Genomic DNA, 25,937 nt, shown 5'->3' on the forward strand with positions numbered 1-25,937 from the left:
CAAAATCACAGTAACAAATTCATACTCATCAATAACTACACTGAATGTAAAAGAGATAATGTACCAGATGAGATACAGTAACAGAATAGATTAAACAAAACAAAAAAACAGGACCAACTCATATGCACATGTAACTTGGGGACTTAAGTCGGAAAATATATGTTGTCTGAGGAAGCAGAAGACAGTCGTAACAAGATTGGTGAATTGTTGATAGGCGGACAAATTACTGCTACATACATGCCCTTTATGCTTTATTAAGATATGTATTATTCAGGCAAATGTAACAGACATTGTATTTTACTTTGTTCATATTGGGGGTGTATCTAAGAGGTGGTATGTCGTTGGCGGTCCCAAGCTTGAAGCTGTGTTATATGGTTTCTGTTTCTTGGTAAATTAAATCCTGGATTGATGAGCGATTGGACAGCAAGGGAAATAAAGGGTTCAGGGGGTAGGGTGCAACTTGGGGGGAGGGGGTGATGTCAAGATGTCCAGGAAGAAAACGTATGTTTGCAAACTGATTGTGGAAGCAAGTGTCCAATTCTGCTTGACATGATTGAACTATGGAATGATATGAAATATGTATTAATTCCTAAGTAATAATAAATTAAAAGAAAAAACATAGATCCAGGAATGGGTTTGGGGCTCACATTAAATCCTAGCTCCAACTTAAGGAAGGGAACACAGAAGATATGGGTGCTATAGCAAAATGTGGTGAATAAATTACATGATGCACTGGTATCTCATATAAAATAGCGTCTGGGGTCTTAAAGGCTTGTCTCCAAACAAGCAGCCATCTAAGCAAGATGTCAACTAAGACCACGTGGAAGAAGCACACCATCACCAGTCACTGAAGGCTTGTAAATCATATAATACAAAGACAAAGGAGGGATTAGTATCAGAGCCTAAATTGTGAGAATCCAGTTTGTGGAGGGCTATGGATGGCTGGGGGAACCCAAGATTCATTTGTGGGAACTACAAAGGAGATCAGCCTCTGGTGAACTTCCGCTATCCATAATAGAGGGATGGCAAGAAAGTGGTGACTGAACAGAGGGCATTGGAGAGAAAAGTATAGCATATCAAAGGCATAAATCTGACTTAAACAGTTAAAATTATGTCAGTTGACCCCCCCTGATGCATACTGAACCTCCTCTGGTTTTCAACATTTTCAATATTTTTGTTTTGTGTGTGTTTGTTCATATTAGGGTGCATCTCAGAGGTGCTGTCATTAGAGGTCACCCACTTGAAATTGCGTTACATGTTTTTCAGTGTATGAAGCCCAGGATTGATGAGCCTATAGGGACAGCAAGTAGAATAATGATATCAGAGAGTGATGGGTACAGTGAGGGGGGCGAGTAAAAGGGAGCCATGTCAAGGAGTCCAGGAAGAAAGAATGTTCGGAAACTGATTATGGTAGCAATTGTACAATTCTGCTTGACATGATTGAACTATGGAATGATTGATGTACATATTAACTCACAATAATAAAAATTTAAAAAGAAAACAGGACCCATCAATAGGCTGTCTGTAAGAGACACACTTCACATACAAAGACTATATAGATATCATATTAAATGAAGGGGGAAGTGCAGAGTGGAGACCCAAGGCCCAAGTGTCGGCCAATGGAGATCCCCTCATAGAGGAGTTTAGGAGAGGAGATGGGTTAATTAGGGTGTGAGGTAGTATCGATGAAGAACACAGCTTTCCCCCAGATCCTGGATGCTTCCTCCTCCCAACTACCATGATCCGAATTCTACCTTGCAGGGCTGGATAGGACAGAGGCTGTACACTGGTACATATGAGGGCTGGAGGTACAGGGAATCCAGGGTGGATGATACCTTCAGGACCAAGGATGTGAGGGACGATGCTGGGAGAGTGGAGGGTGAGTGGGTTGGAAAGGGGGAACTGATTACAAGGATCCACATGTGACCTCTTCCCTGGGAGAGCGACAGCAGAGAAGGGGGGAAGGGAGACTCCGGATAGGGCAAGATATGACAAAATAACGATGTATAAATTACCAAGGGCACATGAAGGAGGGGGGAATGGGGAGGGAGGGGGAAAAAAGAGGACCTGATGCAAGGGGCTTAAGTGGAGAGCAAATGCCTTGAGAATGATTGGGGCAGGGAATGTATGGATGTGCTTTATACAATTGATGTATGTATATGTATGGATGGTGATAAGAGTTGTATGAGTCCCTAATAAAATGTAAAAAAAGAAAAGAGAAAAAAATGATTAGGGCAAAGACTGTACAGATGTGCTTTAGACAATTGATGTATGTATATGTATGAACTGTGATAAGAATTGTATGAGCCCCAATAAATTGTTAAAAAAAACAGTGAAAAAAAAGGAAAAAAACAAACAAAACAAAGACTATATAGAATAAAAAGCAAAGGATGGAAATCAAAAGGCAAATGGTCTCAAAAAGGATGGGGAGTGGCAAAATTAATTTCTGATCAAATGAATTTAAGGCAAAACCCCACAAAACAGGAAAGCAAGGACATTGTATAATAAAGGGTCAAGTGAACAAGAGAACATATCCATAATAAATAACTCTGCACCAAATCAAAAATTTCCCAATACATATATCAACTTCTAACAGAATTGAAGTGCAAAAGAGAGAACTCTACAATAATAAGAGGAGAGCTTAATATCTAACTTTTATTGAAGTACAAAGCATCTATAAGGAAACTCAACAAAAACACAGAAGATTGATGGAGAGTTTCTACCTTGCAAACCTGGTTAGACCAGAAGATGCACAGCGGTACAGTTGGGATCTGGAAACACAGGGAAGCTAGGACAGATGAACCCCTCAGGACCAACAGTGAGAGTGGCGATACTAGAAGGGAAGGGGGAGTAAAAAGGGGGAACCGATCTCAGGGATCGACATATAACCTTCTCTCTGGGGAATGGGCAACAGGAAAGTGGGTGAAGGGAGACACTGGGCAGTGTAAGATAAGATAATATTTGAAATAATATTAATATTTTAAAATAATACAATAATTTATAAATTATTAAGGGTTCATGAGGGAGGGGGCTGTGGGGAAGGAGGAGAAGGGAAAAAGGAAAACAAGCTGATTCCAGGCACCCAAGCAGAAGGCGAATTTTAAGAATGATGAGGGCAACGAATGTATAAGGGTGCTTTAGACAATTGATGTATTTATGAATTGTGATAAGAGTTGTATGAGCCCTAATAAAATGATTTATAAAAAGGAATAAAACATGCACATGCTGTGCTAGACATAATCACAAGGTTAAAAAACACAGAAGAACTAGACAACACACCAGCCATTTATCATAGAACACTCCACCCCAAAACAGTATAATATATATTTCTTTACAGCACACCTGGAATATTCTCCATAATGGACTTTATGTTAGGCCACAAAGCAAACCTCAATAAATTTTAAAACATTGAAATAACAACAAATCACCTTCTCAGATCACAATGCTATCGCATTAGAAATCAACAACAGGAACATCAAGGGTCAGGAGAATCAAATACATAGAAACTTATAACATCCTCCTTTAAAACTATTGGTCAATAAAACTATTGGTCTTGTTCTAAAAAGTAGAATAAGAAAAACCCTTGTACCAAATAAGAATAAAGGACAATATACTAAATCATTTGGGATACAGCAAAAGCAGTCCTCAGAAGGCAATTTATAATAAATGCACACATTAATAAAGAAGAAGAACCAAAATCACCAAGAACCTTAACCCAACATTTCCAATAATTAGAAAAAGAGCAGACAAATAAACCTACAGTTCCCAAAAGTCAAGACATAATAAAGATTACAGCAGAAATATATGAGCTAATGAAACAAAACCGGTATAAAGACTCAGCAAGTTAGCTCTTTGAAATACCCACCCAAATGATAAAATAATTATGAATAAATCTCATCAGAGAAATAAAAGACCTATTGAAAGAAAACACTATTATAAGAAACCAGAAGAGTTCTATGTAAACAGAAGAGTATACCATGCTTGTGGATAGGAAGGCTTAACATTGTGAAAATGTCAATTCTACCCAAAGCAAACTACAGATATAATACAATCCTGACCTGCTTTTCACCATCAATCTAATAAAAGATGAAAAAATTATCATGAACTTCATATGAAAAATAAAGAGACCCTGGATAAGCAAAGTACCACTGAAAGGGAAGGAGAAAGTAGGAGGTCTCTCACTTCCCAATGTCAACACCTACTGCACAGTCACTGTAGTCAAAACCAGTGGAACTTGTACAATGATACATACATAACCCATTGGAACAGAATTGGGATCTGTGGTAGTTACATAATCTGATGTCAATTTGAGGATTCAGAGTGAAAGGGTGGAATCTAGCCTGCCAATCAGGTGGTAGTTTGATGACCTCATTTGGATAAATAACTCGCTGGAGGCAGGACACATGCTCACTCCCTGTGAGACATCCCTGTGGAGAAGACACATGGAGAGAGGCTGATGGAGCCAGACCTCTGGAACAGGAGAAGGCACCTGGAGACCCTTGCCAGCACTGAGATGCTTAAAATATCACTGGATCCACAAGACTTCCCACCCACTAGCCTGTGATCTTCCTGCTTTCGGTGTCATTGCATGTGTTTCATGAGTCCGAAGAGGACTTTTAAATTGGTATCAGACATATGGGCTAATATCAGACTTATGACTTTGGACTGGACTAGACTGGAATGTTTTCCCAATAACTCAATTGCTCTTGTATATAAAGCTCTTTCTTATACACACATATGAGTCTCCCTGGATTTGTTTCTCTGGTCTACCCGAATTAACACAGGATCCCAGACGTAAATCTATCAGCTGATCTTTGACAAATGGCTGAAGCACATTAATTGGGGGAAGAGATAGTCCTTTTAACAAATGGTGGTGGCAAAACTGGATATCCATTTAAAGAAAAATGAAATAAAACCTGTATCTCACATAGTATACAAAAATGAATTGAGGATGGATCACAGATCTAAAGTTATAAAGACAATCAAAATAAATAAGGACAAACTTAGGGACGCTAATACTTGGCATAAATTTACTACAAAGCATACCTAAAAATACACAAACAGCAGAAGACTAAATAGATGACTGTGGTTAGGTGGCATCTATACAGTTCTGGCGCACAGTAACCCTCCGTACTACGGAAGGCAGCCTTGTCGAGTCCTGTGCCATCTGCACAATTGTTATGTTTGAGCCCATGATGCAGCCATTGTGTCAAACCCTCTCATTGAGGGTTTTCCTTTTTTCAATGACCTTCTATTTTACCAAGCATGGTGCCCTTCTTTAAGAACTTGTCTGTCCTGATAACATGTTCCAGGTATGTGAGAAGTCTGGGCTTCCTCACTTGCTAAGGAGCATTCTAACTGTTCTTCTGGCTGTGCACAGCACTTCCAATAGTCATTGCCAACAGCATGTTCAAGTGCATCAATTATCCTGCAGTCTTCCTTATCCATTGTCTAACCTTCATATGCATGAGAGGTTATTAAAGGTACCATGCCCTGGTAAGTTTAATTTCTGCCAGATGATTGGAACTTCCTAAAAATTAGACACTTATGTACACCAAAAAAAAATAAAAATATAACCCACAGCCTGGAAAAATCTATTGGCAACAACTTATCAGACAGAATACTGTTTTTAAAATGTATAATAAACTTCAACCCCATCAACAAGAAAAAGACAAACTCTCCAGTATAAAACCCCTCAGCATTATATTGGTCCCCTCAGGACCAATAAGGGGAGCAGTGATACCAGGAGGGTAAGGGGGAACCGATCACAATGCTCGCTGTATGGCCTCCATTCCAGAGGGACGGGCAGCAGGAAAGTGGGTGAAATGATACAGCAGTGAGTGTAAAACATGAAAGAAAAATAATAATTTATAAATTATCAAGGGGGCATGGAGCAGGATGTGGGTGGGGGGAAATGAGGAACTGTTGTCAGGGGATCAAGTAGAAATAAATGTTTTGAAAAAGATGATGACAACATATGTAAAGAGGTATTTGACAAAATGGATATGTGTATGGATTGTGATAAAAGCTGTAAGAGCACCTACTAAAATAATTTGTAATGGGCTTAGGGAATGACATTCAAGCAGCCAATAAACACCTAAATAAATGCTATAATCATTATCCATTCAGAGATGCAAATCAACGATGAGATAGCATTTCATCCAGCATTCATAGGAAAATAATTTTTCTTTAAAAATAAAAGAAAGCAAATGCTTGTAGTGTATGAAGAGATATACTGCTGGTATAAATGTAAATATAAATATAAAATAGAATGACCATAAGGGGAAAAGTGTGGTGCTTCCTTAAAATGTTAGAAATATCAAAAAAATAATAATTTTAAAGAAAGAAAGAAAATAAATATATGATTCAGTACTTCCCCTACTTATATCCTAGAGAAATACCTTACAAATTTGCAGCCTCAGAAAACCTATTTTGGGTCAGGATTCTTTGATGACAATCAATTTTACTTTTGATTTTCTTTTGCTCAGCTTAAGCTTTTTGAGATTTATCCATGTTATTGCCTGTATCTGAAGTTCACTTTTTATTGTTAAGTGGTACGCCATTGTTTGAATATACCATAATTCATTTATCAAATTTCCTGTTGGAAAATTGAGTGTTTTCTAATTTGGTATTACTACAACAACAAAAACCAAAACTGTGATTAACATTTCATACCCAAGTCCTTTTTTTAAAAAAATTAATCATTTTAAAGAGAGGCTCTTACAGATCTTCTAGCAATCCATCATTCCATTGTATTGAGCACACTTGTACATATGTTGCAATCATCATGTTGAAAACATTTTCTTTCTACTTGAGCCCTTGGTATCAGCTCCTCTTTTTCCCCCTTCCTCCCGCACCCTTCCACACTAGTAAATCCTGGATCAATTATATATTATTATTATTTTGTAACTTACACTGTCCTTTGTCTCCATTCACCCACCTTTCTATTATTCATCCCCTCAGTATGTGTGTGTGGGGGGGGAGTTATATATCCAACCTGGTGGTCAGTTCCCCTTTTCTCCCCCTTTGCCCCACCCCCACCCCCCGCCATCCCCTTATCCTCATGGCATTGCTACTCCCACTACTATTCCTGAGGGGTTTATCTGTCCTGAATTCCATGTGTCAAGAGTTCTTATCTATGCTAATGTACATACTCCAGTCTAGGCAGATTTGTAAGGTAGAACTGGATCATGATAGTGGGGTTGGGGTGGGGGACTAGAGGAATGTTATGTGTTCCATTGGCGCTATACTGCACCCTGGTTGAATCATCCTTTCCTTGTGGCACTTCTGTGAGGGGATGTCCAATTGTCTGCAGATTGGACTTTGCATCTCCACTTCAACCCCCCTCATTTGCATTGATGTAATTGTTTGTTTTGGATCTTTTGATACCTGATACCTGATCCCATCAACACCTCATGATCACACAGGCTGGTGTGCTTCTTCCTGTGAGATTTGTTGCTTCCCTGCTAGATGGCTGCTTGTTTAACTTCAAGCCTTTAAGACCCCAGATGCTATATCTTTTGATAGGCCGGCAACATCCTCTTTCGTCACTATATTTGCTTATGCACCCATTTTGTCTTCAGCAATCATATTAGGAAGGTGAGTATCTGAGTGCCAGGTTATTAGAACAAAGTGTTTTTATGTTCAGGGAGGTCTTGAGTAGAGACCCAAAGTTTGTCTGCTATCTTAATATTTAACATATAAATATATGTAGATTGATCTATATCCATCATTATAAATTATTTACATACATACATGCCTATACCTCTATAAATAGCATTAGTCCATACCCAAGTCCTTATGTAAACAGATAAGTCCAACTTCTAAATTTGAGAGAACTGTACAGCAGAAGTAAACTGGCTGGTTAGCATGTTATCTACATTAAAGCGTGATCATTTCGAAGAGTTACATATCTTATTTAAATCTCGCAAACGACATAACCCTTATAAAATGTAATTACACTTTATTTTTATACAAAGAAAATTGCATTTTCTTTGAAGGTATTCAAAACACTCAAGTGCATATTTTACAATAACATTAATCAGTATAAGTTAGAGATGTGCACAGTTTTCAGTGAAATTAAATCCGTGTTAATTGTTGTTAGGTGCAGTTGAGTTGCCTCCAACCCATAGCTCCAACTACAGCTCATCAGGTCTTCTGTCATTAGTGTTCAGTGTACCAAATCTGTCCTTGAGATGTTCTCAAAATTCAGATGGGATAGATTCAAAGTCCTATTTGGGCTCCTGTGGATTTATTTTCATTTTCTTCAGCTTTATTCTGAACTTACATAGGAGCCATTGATGGTCTGTCCCATGGTCTGCCCCTGAGTCTGGTTTTAGCTGATAGTGAGCTTCACCATCATCTCTTTGCACAAATGTAGTCAATTTAGCTACTGTCTATTTCACCTGGGAAAAATCCATGTGTACAGTCACCTTTTGGGTTGCTGAAAAAAAGCATTTGTTATGAACAAGTTGTTGGTTTTAGAAAATTCTACCATGTGATCTCCAGCTTCATTTCTATCATCAGCTCCATGTTTTCCAACTTCTGTTCCTTCTTCTTTGCTTCCAACTTTTGCATTCCAATTACCAATAACTATCAATGCATCTTGATTATATGTTTGATCAATTTCCAACTGAAGTCATTAGAATTCTTCAGTATATTCACCAGTTTTGTGGTTGGTGCATACATTTGAATAATAGTTATATTGATTGAATTTCCTTGAAAGTGGACAGATATAATCCTATCACAGATAGCTTTGCATTTCTTGATGGACTTAGCAAGATCCCTTCTGATAATGAGTGCCATGCCATTCCTCTTGACTGTGTTATTCCCAGCATAGTAAATCATTATTTTCTGATTCAAAATGCCCAATACCAGTTCATCTCAGTTCACTAATGCCTAGGATATTGATCTTCATGTCTATCTTTGATTTTCCTTTTTGAGACTTAAGTTCAAATATTCACCTTAAATTTTATTTAAGATGTGGGGCCTCTTTTGTACCCTAAGAAAAGTAGAACAGAATCATGACAAACATATGCTAAAGTCATACAAAAACACATCTGGTTCAACCATTTTATTCCTATTAAAGTGTGGCTTTGAATGATCAATAATCCAATTGATAATCAATGATAAGTTACCCTCAGGATTTCAAAGGAACAATGTGAGCAACTGACAGGGTGGATTTATTAAAACCTAAATGATAGTAGTTAGATATCATATACCTCAGCAGGAAAAAAACAAACAAACCAAAAACCTTCCAAAGCATGCTTGCCTCATAATCCTCTGGCTTTCACACACCCCTGGGAGAATCCAGACCAAACTACTCCCCAAGGCACTGTCCCCACAAGATCTCCTCAAATTCCCAAAGCCTACTTACTTTCTTTCTAAAATTTAAGGCAAACAACAAGCATTTATCTCTTTCTAACATAAAACACTTATCAAGTTTGGTCAGTGCATTGTTCCAAACCTAAAAATCAAAGTTAAATGATAAAAGGGCAAAATAGAGAAACTATCGCTGAAGATTGCGCACCTTAGACCTTCCATTACTGACCTTTCCAGAGAGCACAGTGAGGAGCCCTGGTGGGGTAGTGATTATGAGCTGGGCTGCCACCGGAAAGAGCACAGGTGTAACGCCTCTCTCTGTAACATCCATCAAGTGGTTCATTACATTCATTATCCTATTTTAATATACTTCATGAAGAATAAACACCATTATAAACAGATCACAAATAAATATGAACGCCTACCACCAAATGCAATGGCCTTACAAATCCACTGGATCCCCTAAAACACGGGAACAACACTTTCAGATATGGTTGAGTGACATATATTTCATTTCTTTCCTTAAGGAGAAAGAAAAGTACATCAATGAGTCAAACCGAGTTCACAGATTTATTGAGTGAAACGTTGCTCCAGCACAGAGAGCCCCCCAGCTGTCAGTGATAGAGGGCTTGAGTTACAGAGTGGCAAGATGTGTGTCTGTGGGGGGGGGGGGGGAAGGCAGGGCATGCTGCCCTTTGCTTTCATTGGTAACTAGGATCTGATTATGGTCACTAAATGCTAAACTGGCCTAACTCGAGTGGATGTGCTTCTAATTCTTGCTAATAATGGAAAATTGCCTAAATTTAGACTAAAAGCTGTTATTCCTGATAGATAAAACTAGGATAAATTCTTGATTGGCATTTTGCTCAGAGAAATCATTTTAACTTTAGCCTCTCTAAAATTTTTGGCATAAATTTGACAATCAATTCTCCCAGGTTGATGTTAAATAACATCCAATCATGCTGGAATTCCCCCCATCTCCCACCCAGCTATCACCACTACCACTTTCTCTTTTGGGGTGTCATAGTTGATCAGGTTTAAAACAAGTCAATTCCCCTTCATTTGATAGCTTCCAAACTAGGCTTTAGCGAAGTGCATCACTGCTCCTTTGGTTGATCTCTTTGTCTGGGGACTAAAGGAGAGGACACTTGAGCGACTGCTCATGGGTTGACTTCCCAGAAGAGCCTGTGAGACAGAGGGCCTGCACCAGGCTGTGCTCTCAACGCTGCCAGAACTGGGCACTGATGTCTTGAACAGATTCTAAAATAATATGGCACATTTGGCTATGGAATAAATTGTTCTATTAGTATTTGAAAGTCATTTTGTGAGAACTAGGTAATCCAATTTTTAAAAATTAATTTAAAACTCTTTTCTTTTTTTTTTTTTGATGTCTCATCTGGAGGTGCTGGGCATGTTTCAGGGTTCCCATCTCCTGACCCATTTCCAAGACTTTTGATCCACACTGAGGGTGGATAGCATCACCTCGCAGCTGCAGGAGCAATCTGAGAGCAGGGAATCTTTCTCTGGCTGAGAGAAATGCGTACTTCTGTGTTTCCAGTTACCAAGAGCAACAAACCCTTCTATCCACATTCAACTCATTGAGTACATTGCTTATTGCTGAGACCTGCGAGGTAATTTCAAATATCCATAGTACAATTTCCTAAGATTCACAAACAGATTCAGAGTAATGTAGAGTCATGTTGAAATAAAAATGAGTGACAAGAAGAACCTTTTAACACGTGTTGGCCCTAAATTGTGATCCACTCCACATCAATTAGCTTGGTGTTTTTTCTGGTCCAGCACGCTTCCCTGGGAACGTCAACAACACCCACAAGTGTGCGAGCTCCTAAAACTCAACAGAGACTTGTTGAGAGGCTCCTCCCCACGTGGCACCATGCCAGGAGCCCAGAGTGGCAGCATCCTGGAGAAGCTTACAATCCACAAGGAGAGACACAGTCATGGAAATTGCTAAAATGCCAGACCTAACATGACAGAGACTGAAAGATAATTCTTTAAGAAAAAAATCCTTCCAAATGGGAGAAATGAAGAAAATGTAAACCTCCTCTCATCGATATTAAAAATGAGAGTGTGTAGCAGCTGTGATGTAAGGCATCTTAATTATTTAAGCTATCACAGAGCCACCGAACCGAAACATAGGAAGCCCAGGAGAACCCCCCAGGCTTGGCCCTTGTTCTTGCTATCGGGGTATTGGAGCTCAGTGGTAGTAATGTAGCCCTGGAGCCAATGCCAACTTGTGCTGACCCATATGCTACAGAGAAAAACGGCGACAGGAGGTTTTCTTAGCCGTCGTGTTAGGGAGCAACCCTGGTGGCGGTGATGGTGAAGCACTCAGGGGCTAACCAAATGGAGGTGTGAACCCACGAGCCCCAAACCCTGGCATTCAGCTTTCATAATAATTCACTAGGCCAAGCACAAACCCACTGCCAGCAAGTTGATTGTGACCCACAGCCACCCCATAGGACAGAGTGTAACGTCTCCCCATGGCTTCCAAAGCTGAAGTCTTTAGGAGCGGACAACCTAACTTTTCTCCCAAAGAGTGGCTGGTGGGTTAAAACTGCTGACCTTTCCGTTAGCAGCCCAAGGCCTCCCACTACATACACTACAAGGTCTCCTCCCGTAAAGATGACAACCAGAAGCCCGGTGGAGCAGTTCCCGGCTGTTGTACATGGGACCACCAGGAGCCAGTGGTACCTAACAAGAACCATCTTTATAGAAGTAAATCATCACACCTTTCTTCTTTAGCACCATGGGGGGCTTCCAAGTGCCAGCCTTCAGGCTAACAACTGATCACAAGTCACGGGGCCTCTCAAGGCCTGTCGGTGAAGTAGACAACTGCAAAGATGCCTGGAGGCGCAGCCTTGCCTGTGAAACTATGTACCGGTGGGAAGCACCACTCGAGGTGTGGAACCTGTTTCACATTTGCCTAAACTGTCTGCGGGGCAGTTGGGCTTCAGTGAAAACTCTGACTTCCAGATGATGGGAGAGTGTTCCATAGCTCATAGCCCAAATATGGCGCACGTGCATACTTGTGTAATAAGTATGCAGCTGTGTGTGCAATGGTGAGAACGGGTGTGGTCTCTCAAACACCACACTCGCACCTTAGCCATCAAAGAGATGGGCCCAGAGACGAAGGGATCAAGAACCGTTTGCACTGCCCATCGCAGCTGCTTGGGGAGGGGCTTGTCTTCATTCTGAAATCAGCTACCACTGAGCCTGGTGCTTCTGTTTCGGGTCTCCCTGCCAAGACACACAACAGCAGAGTTGGTGTCTACAGCCTTAAAACCCAAGCTCTTTTGAGAGACAGTTTGGTAGAAAAGACAGTGGACAATGACACACGTGTCCTGTCCAATAGAAACCAAAGTGACCTGAAAGCAGAGTAGGCTGAGACAGGGCACTGGGGGACACAGCTAAACAGCAGGCTCTTGGTTAAGTAGCAAGAGGTTGGATAAAAGAGGAAGAATCTCACGGAGACTGTATCAAGTCGACGTTCAGCAAAGTAGCGGTGGGAGAATGAAAAAACGCCAAGATCCTTGGGTTCCTTGAGCTGGAACAGGACTGAGCTTCCTAGGGAAGATACTGAATGGTTCCCTTTTAATTGTGCACATAACGCTCCGCATGCACTGACGGGAAGAGCAAACACAGCGCAGCATGACTAGCGTGTAAGGATGTCCGGGACAGGGACCCTCCCCGCCCCCAACAGCTACTGAGTGCAAGTCACCAACTAACTCTGAGCCTCAATTTCCTCAGCTAAAACTCAGGGCTTCACTGACTGCAACCTCTGTGGGCTGTCGTGAGGATTCAGCAGTGGCGGATGTAGCATGTTTTGAGATGGCCGGCCCCACAGAAGGCGCCGAGCAAACACGTTCTCACCCAGGTGGCAGAAGAACACGCACCTCTCATCATGTTTGTGGCACTGCGCATTTACTCAGCTTGTTTGGGGTACAAAGGAGACCCAACCTCAACTTCAACTTAAGGAAAACTTTTATTACGTCTAAAAGGGGCAAAGTCAACACAAAGACACATCAGACTCTGGGCAGGAAGTCATAATTGTATCCACAGATTCAGTCGAGACACAAGTCAAACAAGAGAAACTGTCACAAATCCATGAATAGTGGCAGATCAACACGTCAGTTTTGGATGGGAGTACGAAAGTGGGAGCAGGGTCATGATTGGGATACATAGACTGTTAGATAGAAGCTTTTACAAGATTGGTCCAGGGTCTTCCAACCAAGGCATTCAGGGCATGACTGAGGGGGTGTGACTCAGACTGCAGGACCCCTAGACTGTCCTTCAAGGGCACACGCACGCAAGTCTCTAAGTCTGCCCCTTCCCGGGCTGGGTGAAGAGGAGGGGCAGTAATCTATTTCCGAGGCAGTCTGCCTGAAGTCAAGCTTATCTCCCTCCTGGGTTAATGACTTCGTGGCGGCTTAACCCATGTGGGGACTGCAAATGGGCTGTGACCTTTCCCTGTCATCCATGGCCCTCTACCAGCCAGGGAGCTGAGAATTTCAACTCAAGCGCAAGTTCAAGTTAAGTCTGCAGCTTTAAGCCCTGGGCAGCACTGACATTATTTATCCAAATGAATGAATAAATTAAGGGAAGAATGACTGGCCCAGGGTGCTGCGTGCTTGCTTATAATCCTGGATATAATAAAATAACAGTGAAATTGCTCAACTTTTCTTGGATCTCAGTTTCCTTCCGTGTAAAATGTAGGCCTTACCCTGCAAATACTGGACCACTACCCAACTGAAGGTTGGTGTTTTTAATCTCCCCATGGGACCCTTGAAACACAGCTCTGGGACCTGTTTTTGAAATACGATGGATTCGAAAACCCTACGGTACACAGTTATACTTTTTAAAATAGAAATCATTTTATTGGGGGCTCTTACATCAATTGTACAAGTACATGTATACATATGTTGCCAACATCATTTCCAAAATATTTTCTTTCTACTTGAGCCCTTAGTATCAGCTCCTTTTTTCCCCTTCTCTTCCCGACCCTCCCACCCTCATGAACCCTTGATAATTTATAAATTATATTTATTTTCATATTTCAAACCGTCCAATTTCTCCCTTCATCCACATTTCTATTCATCCCCCTGGTGTGTATGGAGGGTGGGGGTTTGTACATCAATCAGTGAATCAGATCTCCCATCTTCCACCTTCTCCCCTCACCTTTTCCCTACCCTCATAGTATTGTCACTCTCATTATTCGTCCTGTAGGTTATACTTTGAAACACGTGAGGGCACTGTGACCCGGAAGCAACAACAGCCCTGCAAATAATTCCTCAGGCACCTTCCAGATCAACTTTCTTTTAGCATAACCAAACTCTCATGTTTTAATTAACCAAGTCCAAAACATTGTGCTGTGTGAGTTTCATGAATGTCTGGCAGATAAGGACTTCTCCGGCACTTCCAGGGACTACCCAAAAGAAGGAGAGTCTGATCAGAGCCTGAGAGATTTACCTGAAGATGTCCTGATCTGCACCGGGGTCATGCGTTTTAGTTTGCCATAAGGGTGTTCACCCAAGTTTACACCCAAAACCCCACACGTGCGGAGCCCCTACTCTGGGGTAGTGTGCAGTGTGACAACTCCACACGGTTTCTATAGCCGTGACCTTTCGAAAACACAGCACCGGATCTGTCTGCTGACGCATCTCTGGCTGAGTTCAAACAGCCTTCAGTGAATAGTCCAATACCATGTGTGGCCGCCAGCAACTCCTGTATGCCCATTAAGCAAGTTCAGTTAAGCATGAGATCATACAAGTACATTAACAAAAGTTCCCTTGAGAATAACTGTAAAACGTTTGGGATCTATAAACAGAAGGGTCAGGTTTGTTAGCAGAAGTTAACAACTTTTAGGGTCACCTTTAATAAGTAAATTTTTAAGTCAAAATAAATAGCTGGATAATTTTTCATTTAAAAAAATAAACACAACCATACACAACTGTGTCACAAACAAAAGCCCTTACAATGATATTCATGAATTCTTGCATTTTCCAGCCACCCTTTGGGATCACAGAAGAACACGTGGTAAAGTGCTTGGTGATGGGGTTGGGCTCATGAGCCAGGCCTTCTGCATGACAAAAACTCATGAGCAGGGCAGCCAACAATCACTGTGTATTCAAGTCCCTGTGAAGCTTCCTGGAGAGGCGATGACATGTGAAGCAGTGGAACGCACAGCACTGGTTAACATATATTTCGGTGCCTCAGATGTTAGATTGTTTCTGAGTCTATTTGAGCTGCTGATTCTCAAAACATTACCAGTGTCCCCCCTCTCCCCTCCCCCATGCCCGAGCTGTTTTTGAGATATAGATTATATACCATATACTAGTCTTTGCTCTGCTCGCCCATAAAATATCAGAATGTGTAGTGTTAGCTAGCCTGAGATGGAGGAAATTCATACTGGCTTGCGTGAAAGTAGTTCATGTTGTACTAGATATTTAGATCAAAGTCTATTTCACATGATTTCCTTTGATCCAGACACATGTCTAAAACATACATCTTACATGACTTTGGAATAGACCCAAAGTGTCCCTTTCAGTAGGAAATGAATAGCAGGCAGTTGTCATTTGTTTTCCAAAAAGGGACCAGAAATAGGAGTTAATTCTCATAAGTAAGGAGCCTTAGTGGCATGGTGGGTTATGTTTGACTGCTAACCACAAGGTCAACTATTTGAGCAACTTCCACGCTGCAAGAGAAAGAAGAGGCTTCCTGCGCCCATACAGACTGGCAGCCTCAGAGACTCACAGGAGATGCTTCACTCTGTCCTACAGGATCCCTATGAGTTGTCATCAACTGGCAGGTAGTGAGTCTAATAGCATTAAGAGAGAGTCAAATGTTCTAAAGCACAAAACAGTTCTGGTGGAGTTCAAGGTCTTTTATTAAAATTAAAATGTTACCATCGTGCCATAAAATGGTATAACTTCTCCACCTGTGCACAGAAAACAAGTTAGAATTTTTCTTATAAAGATTAGGAGTCAACCTCACCTCTGCATATTAAAATGTGTTCCAGGGGATAAACAGCAGAAATGTGGGGGAGAGGAGACCCCAGCCGGTATAAGATTTAAAAAATAATAATAATTTATAACTTATCAAGTGGTCAAGAGGGCGGGGGCAGGGAGGGACAAAGAGCTGATACCAAGGGCTTGAATAAAAAGTAAATATTTAGATGATGATGGCAACATATGTAAAAATGTCTGATACAATTGACGTACAGAATGTTGAGTCCCCAAAATGATCATTTAAATAAATAAATGGGTTCCAAAATGTTACTTCATAATTGAAGAAAAATTTCAACCATCAAAATATTCATGAAAATTGTTATGAAGACTCACATTTTCAACACTATCCTTACACTTTCTATATAGGTGCCCTTTCGGTTTTCTTTTTTTCACTCTTCTCAAGCTATGGCCTGACTTTGTAGTATCCAACTTGTAGCCTCTGTGTAGATGGCATAGCTTCCCTGCCAAAAAGAAAACCCTGCTGCCATTTCATTGATTCTAACACATACCTGTACATTGACCGGGAGCTGCCAAACGCCCAGGCCGGATTCAGAAGAGGACGTGGAACAAGAGATACCGTTGCTGCTGTCAGATAGATCTTGGTTCAAAGCAGAGAATACCAGACAGATGCTGACTTGTGTATTATCAATTTGGAAAGGCAGTAAGACTGGTGGATTATAATAAGCTAAGGATAACATTGAGAAAAATGGGAATTCCAGAACATTTCATTGTGCTCGTGTGGAACTGGTGCATGGATCAAGCGGCAGCTGTGTGAACAGAACAAAGGGATGCTGCATGGTTTAAAATCAAGAAAGGTGTGCTTCGGGGCTGCATCTTTTGACAATACTTATTCGATCTATATGCTGAGCAGAGAAGTTGGATTATATGGAGAATATGGCATCAGGATTGAAGGGAGGTTTACTGACAACCTGCGAGTGCAGATGACACAACCTTGCTTGCTGAAGGAGGGGAGGGCTCAGTGCCCTCATGAAGATCAAGGATTGTGTCCTTCAGTGTGGATTAAGACTCGGATGTTAAGATGAACCAAATCCTTACAACTTGACCAAAAGACAGCATCATGGTAAATGGAGAAAAGATAGAAGTTGTCAACTATTTTGTCTTGCTTGAATCCACAATGTTCATGGAAGCAGCAGTCAAGTTTAAAAGATGTGTTACATTGGGTGAATCTTATGCACAGGACTTCTTTAGAGTGTTGAAAAGCAAGGATGTTACTTTGAAGACTAAGGTATTCCTGCCCCGAACCCTAGTATTTTCAATGGTCTCATATGCATGTCGAAGTCAGTCATTGAATACAGACGACTGAAGAAGCATGGCTGTATTTGAACTGTGGTGCTGGAGAAGAGTGACAGTACTATGGACTGCTAAAAGGACAGACCAACCTATCTTGGAAGAAATGTGACCAGAGTGCCCCATAGAGGCAAGGATGGCAGAACTTTGTTATACACACTTCAGACATGTTTCCGAGAGAGGCCAATCCTGGAGGACATCATGAGAGGTAAGGGGAGAGGTCCAGCAAAGGAGAGGAAGGCCCTGAAGGAGATGGACTGGCACAGCGGCTGCAACAATGGGCTCAGGTATAGGAACAGTTGTGAGGATGGTGCAGGACCGTGAAGTGTTTCATTCTGCTGTGCATGATAAGGTTTGTCTTATCCTACTATTTGCAGGGTCTGAATTCTTCTCATATTTAAAAGTAGGATGATAAATTAATAATTTAGTGTAATTTAAAATCTGAAAATATTTTAAAACACCATATATAAGAAAACTAGAGCTGGTAAAATCTATCCAGTGCAATTTTCTGAATCGCCACACCAAATATCCTAGGTATAGATCTAAAGGCCAAGACACCAGCCTCCCCTCATGGCTGTGCTTCTCACTGCAGCCCGCAGGGAGCCGGTCACCGAAGTCAACCACCCAGTGACCAGGCGAGGCTGCCCGTGGGAGAACAAGGAATGCTCCACCACCAGCATAAGAGACCTAGAGGTAAGTCACTGAGCTTCTCTGGGCCTCCAAGTGTCCTAATTAGATTGATGTTTTTAAAAAAAAATGACTCTGCGTAGAACATGGGGGTAAATTGGAAGGTGGCAGGGTTGATCCTGGAGGATGGGCAGGATCCGCTGAATGAAGATGGCAGCTTTCAGGATTACTGAGTCAGTTCTGACTGATGGTAACTTCGTGCATGTCAGAGTGAGCAGTGAGAAGGGAGGAAATCTAAAGCTTGCGGTCTTCTGGAAGCTTGATGATGCGTGCCCACCAAGAAAGCTCAGGGAGACCAAGTTGTGACCATGCCCTCAGAGGCTAGAGGAGGGCTGATCACTTTGGGCAGCCACTTTCACTGTGATGTGGTACGAGCTACCTAGGTAGAGTGGGTAGTATCAACTCTTTTTTTCTCTAGTCTGATTAGAAAGGATGTAAGAAATGTTAATTGCCAAAGTTCACTCTCTATCTCTGCCTCAGTTTCCTCATCTGTAAACCAGGGGAAAAGATAGTAACCTCCCCCATGGAATTGCTTCTAGCATTTTACACGAGTTAATACACAGAAAGACCTTATATTTAAATCTGAAAAATTGTGTTGGTTATCGAAATCCTCTCTCCTACGGCCTGGGACTGAATCTCTATACCAAGAGCCAGCAGCCTGGCTCCCCTTCAGGCACATCTAGAGTGTTGTGTATTCTCAGAAAGGCATGACTTTGCCTTGCTATTTGTACATTTATTGTGCCCTACACTTGTGTGCAGTCTAGGACTGACTATGTCCGATGCCAGACTAGTCTGGGACTCAGTTTCTACTTGGGGTAATTAATATCTGTGCCTCTCTGATCGGTTTTCATCTACGTAAAAGGGGAGATGGGACTGATTATACGGTAAGGGCCCTTTGAGTTGGTATAGTCATGAAATATCTCTTTATTTTTCCTAAAGAAGAAAAGCCGTTACTGTATTAAGACCTATTGTAGGCCCTGTGTGTGCAGGGCTGGGGGGTGGGGCGGGGGCGGCGTTGACAAGGGGAAGATGAGTTTTGCTGACAACTCTCTGAAGAGCAGAGTGTAAGGTTGGAATCCGTGCCTCTCCTTGGGTGAGCCACAGGCCCCCCCTTCACCTGTGCCTCCCCCCAGATACACATCCAACATGGTGGAGAGTGCTGCACCCCAGGCCCACATGCAGGCAAATCTCCTCCTCGCTCCACAGACCATTAACTTCACAATCAGAGGCCCCATCAAGAAGAGGAAGCCAAGGGGCTCCGCTCTTATAAAATACTGGCTTCCAATGGCAAGGTGAAGTTTCTGCATCTGCAACCTGAGCAGGAGGCCCTCCTGGACAACACGTGCCTGCCCAGAGGCAGCTCGATGAAGGCGTGAGAGACGCCATGCCAAAGAGGTGCTGGGCCTCCCTCTGCAGCTGAACAGTGTCTTCACAACTTGGCGGCAAGTGTCTTTTCCTGAGTGCAGCGGAGACATGAGTCCAGCAGAGAGAGCAGTGCAGCCCCGTGAGGCCGCTGCTTTGGGTGCTGAGTGAAGTCAGGTACAGCAAACCAAAACCACCATTCTGGTGGTCAGAAGCATGGTGGCTTTATATGTAGTGTGACGACGGTGGCTGCTTGGGCAAAAGCCCTGGCAAACAAGTGACGCCACCTCCCTCCGTGCAAAACAGGCCTGTGTGACCTGCCAGTGAGAAGGGGATTACACTGCAAAGCACAAAGCTCAGTTGTTTCTTGACCATCGAAGAAATACAGACAAAATGTGCCTCGATCAGGTTTGGAAGGGCTGAGAGAGAGAGAGGGAGAGGGAGAGGGGGAGGGGAGAGAGAGAGAGAGAGAGAGAGAGAGAGAGAGAGAGAGAGAGAGAGAGAGAGAGAGAGAGAGAGAGAGATGCTCTTGACAAGGACCCAGAGGATGGAGCAGAAGATCCTTTATGAGTCTGTAGTCGGAGCGTGAGCCCAGGGGTCTGTGTGAGTCACAGGCTCAAGCTTTCCCTCGGGGCTCCACTCTTTGTTGGCGGAGAGCTTTGGGACAAATCACTAAGCTCTGCAGCCATCTGGAAAGCCCCAGTGCTCTGTGTTGCTTGGGGCACCAAGGGACAGTTAGGGTCATAGTTCCCCTTCTGTTCTAGCCTGGATTTGGAGCACAGCGGGCTGTGGTCCTAGCTGACTCAGTTCCTCCCTCTGCTCCCTCTCTCTCAGGTAACTCTCAGCACTGCCATGACAGCCTTTCAGCTTTCCCCAGCGATCACTACGGCTTCACTGATGGTTTAGGGCTCCCTGTCCATCCCGTCCCCACCCCCAGCCCTGAGATTTACTCTGAGAATCGCCTCAGACAACTGGACATTCATCTCCAGGGGAATTCTGCAGAGCTTCCCAGTAAGTCAGCATTTCTAGAGGCTTGATAAAATGGCACGCCACAATTTTCTTAAAGCGACAAGTGGAAAAGTGCAGCCCATCGGGGAAAAACGTCTGCTGCGAGTGAAGCTCCTCCAGGTTGATGTTCAGCTTGGCCAGGCAGAGCCCCACGAACACGTCTTCTAGTTTGATGAAAGGGACGCTCTCAGAAACATCATACACCTGGCTGGCAACATCACTAGAGAACACATAGCCCGTGCCGGAGCAAAAAGGCGGGTACCTGTCCCAGGGGTACTCGTATTTACTGACAAACCACTTACTGAAATGTCTCCTAATTGGGGATTCATTCATTTTCAAGAAGCCAGTGAAAAACCTAGTTGTTCTGTTTTTCTTTAGAAGCAGTTCGGTCAGATAGTAGACGTTCACAAACATGTCTGAGTCTGTCTTCATCACAAAGGCAGCCTGAGGGCAGAAGTGGTGGACCCACTCCATGCCCATCATGGTCTTCAGGGTCAAGTTGGCATAGACGTCCACAAAGTCCTTCTGGATAATATCTCCATGTCGCTGGCCTTCCTGAGACACCGCTGTCATTTCGTGCTGTGTGGCTGTGGCCCCCAGGAGAAAGAAGGTCTTTATCTGCTTCCCTTCCACGACGTTTGCTCGCCCCCACGTCTGTCTGATGGCCATGCGAGCGGGCGCCTGTCTGTGAGAGGAAGTCACCAGCAAGACAAGGAAAGGAGGGTCGTGCCTGCAGTCTATTTCCGGGAGCTGGAGGAAGACCCCACTCTCTTTCTTGAAAACAAAGTGATCTTCTTTAAAAAGAGTAAAATTGTTCATGCTGAAATATAAGCACACGGCTCCAAGAACCAGAAGGGAAATATATAGATATCTCATCTTCAAGAAGGCCATCTGCAAAAATCAAAGCGACATGATTAGACCTCCAAAGCACGGGGGGTACACGTGGCTCTCCTTTCGGTGACTGGACTGGGAGAAGAGACCTCTGACTTATAAAGGATGCTTCTGAAACTCTGGATTCAGTGGCACAGACAAGTGGAATTCTATGGTGAAAACCGTGAGCAGAGAGCAGCGTTAGCATCTTCTCTCCACTGTACAAGGTTGAGGAGCGCCCTGGTCCTGGCTCTGCCTCTCATCAGCTTTATCCTATAGGAGTCTCAACTGTCTTGTGCGTAACAGAAGACAAGGACTAGATCCCTCAGTCATCCCTCATTGGTCCAGCTGCCCTGGTCTTTCTGTGACCTCATGATGGAGTCCAGGTAGGGAACCTGCAAAGACTGGAAGCCACTTGTTCTAAATGTCTAGACCACTTACACTTCTTCTCCATTTCTGATTACCTTTGTGCTGCTCGCAGAAGGAAGTAGGAGGCATTTCTGACTTGCACACCTACCTTGGAATTGTGTCTCTACTAGCAGATGTTGTGAAGTTCCCTGAGTCAACCCCAGCTCACAGCGACCCATGTGTTACAGAAAAGAACTTCTCCAGAGGGGGGTTTCAGCTGTAATCATTATGGAAGCGGATCACCAAGTCTCTTCATTCCCAGAGCCAATGACTGGGTTTGAACCATCAACTTTTAGGTTAATGTCACTGGAACGCCTCTCTGTTAGAGGCAGTTGCTATTTATTCTTTCTGTTTACTGTTTGAATCTCCTGATTCTTCCGTAACTGCCCACCCATCTCCTCTATTCTGAGCAATTCAGGATCACCCACATTAATGCTATAAAGAAGCAAACTCACTTTGTTGGGAAGATGTACCTTTAAAGGAAAGCCACAGGGTACATGCAAAGACAAGTTTTGTTCCAGAGAATTGTTAGTGCAGGATACTTGGCATCATCCGGCTCTGGGCTTGGTTTGCTTCCCCAAACCATGCTTCTGTTTAGTCAGGAGCCACTAGAAGGGAAAACAGAAAGATCTATGTCATTCAACTCGCACACTCCCCTCTGGTCACACATTTTGCTCTTGCTCCGTCTCATCCTGGTGCTGCTTCACCACTTGTCTACAGGACTCGGGGCCAGCCTGTGAGCCCCACACGCAGCCTCAGCTTCTCATCTGTAAAATGTAGATGATCAAAGCAAACACAGTGCACTACAGGGGTCCCCTCTTATCAACTGTATGGACATGGAAGTGTCTGGGAATTATTTTAGGACTACGAGGCCAGGACAGCACCTCCTAGCTTCGGAGCAGTAGTAAAGAATTCTTTCATTTGTTTCAACCCACTTATTACCCACCAACAACTTACCTTCTTGACTTACCCATGTGTACCTGGTGCCTAAGCAATTTAACAACAAGCTCGCAAACACACACACAAGACGCACAGCTATCATTGAGTAGATTACATTCTGGCTCCGCAAACCCATGCGTTTCTGAATAGAATGGGTCTATAAGGTTTCCAGTGGGGTTGCTATCTTTTAGAAGTTGACCACCATGCCTTGCTACCAAAGCACCATTGGATGGCTTCTAACCATTAGTTAATAGTTGAGCACTTAACCATTCGCACCGCCCCAGGTACAGCAAGATATTTTAACACATGGGAGGAATTCATCAATTCTGCACTCAACGTTGGTGTCTGAAAATCATCATCCTGAGGGAGAGGCTGGGGGCAGGGGAACAGCAAACTAAACACCACCCAAAACTGGGAGAAAGAGATGAAGAGAGGAAGAGGTGGTTTGATTTAAAAAGAGTAACTCGAAATTCCGTTCAGATACTCGCCACATGATCATGTGTCTTAGGTGGAGAAGAACCTGTGAAGTTCTTATGAGAGTATGGAGAGAGATCTATACCAAGGAAATGGCTCACAGTTGTAAGATGGGCAGTTCTAAGTCCAGGGTGAGGTGTCGGACTGAAGGCTTCTGACTTGCTTTGGTGCAGGGGCTCATGTGCCCAAGCTAGACAGAAAGACAGCAGGCTTCTTTGAAACAACTGAATCCAACGGTCACCAGATCAGATTCCAGATTGCACAAGTGGATGAAGCCAAGGTCACCAGGTAATGGCAAATAATCCAGATGGATGGAGGAACCAGAATCAGCAAAAAGCATGCACGTTTTTCTACCTGGTCTACTTCTATTCAAGTGAATCACACCCGCCAGTGAATCCCACCATGGGGCTTACAATGTTCACTGCCAAACGACTGAGAACTCTGCTCAATCAAGTTGAGACAATACCTTAATTATATCACGGGAGCTGTTGGGTGCTGCGGAGTCCCTCGTGACTCATATTGACCCTGTGTGATGAAGTAAACTTGCCCCACAGGAATTTTTTATGCTGCGATCTTTACAGAAGCAAACAGGAATGTTTGCTCATGAGGAGTCACTGGGGGTTTCAAAGCACCAAGCATCCAGTTTACAGTTGGGCACCTCATTGTTGTTATTAGGTGCCCTCGAGCTGGTCTCAGCTTACAGTGACTCTGTGTATCAGAGCCAAAAACACTGCCTGGTCCTGCATCATCTTTGCAATTGTTTTCGTGTTTTTCAGTCTTCCTCATTCAGTGTCCAACTTTCTTTTTTTTAATCATTTTATTGGGGGCTCATTCAACTCATCACAATCCATACATACATTCATTGTGTAATGCACATTTGTACATTCCTTGCCCTCATCATTCTCAAAACATTTGCTCTCTACTTAAGTCCTTGGCATCAGCTCTGATATATTTCAATGATGGTGCTGGCAAAGAATAAAGTACGCTGGCTGCCAAAAGAAGCGACAAATCTGTCTTGGAAGATAAACAGCCAGAATGCTCCCGAGAAAACACAAGAAAGGGGACACTCAGTTTCAAGTACTTTGGGCATGCCATCAGGAGAGACCAGTCCCTGGAGAAAGACATCATGCTTGGTAAAGGAGAGGGGCAGCGAGAAAGAGGCAGACCCATGACAAGGTGGACTGAAAGAGGCTGCAACAATAAGCTCAAACCTAACAATAAAATTGTGAGGATCACACACACACACACACACACACAAACAATTGTTCTCATGTTTGAGCCCATTGATACAGCCACTTTGTCGATCCATCTTGTTGAAGGCCTCCCTCTTTTTCTCTGCTCCTCTACTTCACCAAGCATGATGTCCTTCTCCAGGACTGGTCTCTCCTAACAAGATGCCCAAAGTATGTGAGACAGAGTCTCATCATCCTTGTTGCTAAGAAGCATGCTGGCTGTACTTCCTTCCAAGTCATATCTGTTTGCTCTTTTTGCAGTACCTAGGACTTTCAATCTTCACTCTTTCCTATTCAATGCCCCAACTTTCATGTGCATCTGAGGCAATGAAAATACCATGGCTTGTGTTAGTGTACCTTAGTCCTCAAAGTAACACCCATGCTTTCCAACACTTTAAAGACATCTTGTGCAGATTTTCCTGCCCATTCGGTTTTCAGTAACTGACCATGTTTCCATGCTACCCACAGCATCTTCATTGGCTAATTCCTCTGAAGAGGGAAGCCTATTCCTTCTTCCTAGTCTGTTCTTCTAGAAGCTCTGCTGAAATCTACTCACTTTGGGTGACCTGCGTGCTATTTGAAATGCCATTGGCATAGCTTTCACCATCGCAGCAACACACAAGCCACCACAGTAGGACAAACTGACAGACAAGTGGTGGGAGCACTTCAGTAAGGCGCCTTGTTTTCACTGTGTGTGGTAGTTACATAATCTGGTGTCAACTCAAGACTATTAAAAGTAAGGGGGTGGAGTTTAGCCTGTCAATCAGGTCGGAGCTTGATAACCTCATTTGGAGGTGCTATGGAGATAAGTAGTTCACTGGAGGCAGGACACACACACTCCCCTGTAAGACATTCCTATTGACAAGCCACATGGAGCTACACTCATAAAGCCAGAGCCCTGGAGCTGGAGGAGCCACATGGAGACCCATGACAGTGCTGAGATGCTTCCACCGTCACAAGACTTTCCACCCCCTGGCCTGTGATCTTCCTGCATTTGGTGTCATTGCATGTGTTGCACGAGTCTGAAGAGGAAATTATAGACTGGTATTGGACAGATGGGCTAATTTTGGGCTTATGGACTTGATCTGGACTGGGCTAGGAAGTTTTCTTAATATACAATTACTCTTTGACATAGAGTTCTGCATTACACACAATTGTCTATGACTTTGTTTCTTAGTCTACCCGGACTAACACACCACGAAAGCACTGAACGAACCTCAGGGGTTTCTAACTCTAGCAACCGCTCCAGAGATCTCTTCCTGGAGGCCCTCTTAGCCAAGCTGGCGCTCATCTCTGCTCCCCA

General features: G+C 43.1%; 1 protein-coding gene across 1 annotated transcript; it reads right to left on the reverse strand.

The window, feature by feature from the left end:
* Nucleotides 1-18,758: 18,758 nt before the first annotated feature.
* Nucleotides 18,759-22,592, reverse strand: B3GALT5 (beta-1,3-galactosyltransferase 5). The gene is made up of 2 exons (XM_075543360.1): nucleotides 22,445-22,592; nucleotides 18,759-21,602 (listed from the first exon to the last, which is right to left on the reverse strand). The coding sequence occupies exon 2, from the start codon at nucleotides 21,600-21,602 to the stop codon at nucleotides 20,667-20,669; it is 936 nt and encodes a 311-aa protein (XP_075399475.1). The 5' UTR covers nucleotides 22,445-22,592; the 3' UTR covers nucleotides 18,759-20,666.
* Nucleotides 22,593-25,937: the final 3,345 nt, after the last annotated feature.

Source organism: Tenrec ecaudatus, chromosome 2 (genome assembly GCF_050624435.1).
Source record: "Tenrec ecaudatus isolate mTenEca1 chromosome 2, mTenEca1.hap1, whole genome shotgun sequence".
NCBI lineage: Eukaryota > Metazoa > Chordata > Mammalia > Afrosoricida > Tenrecidae > Tenrec > Tenrec ecaudatus.

Coding starts and splice junctions, on each gene's coding strand:
- B3GALT5 (XM_075543360.1), bottom strand. CDS start 21,602: ATGGCCTTCTTGAAGATGAGATATCTATATATTTCCCTTCTGGTTCTT.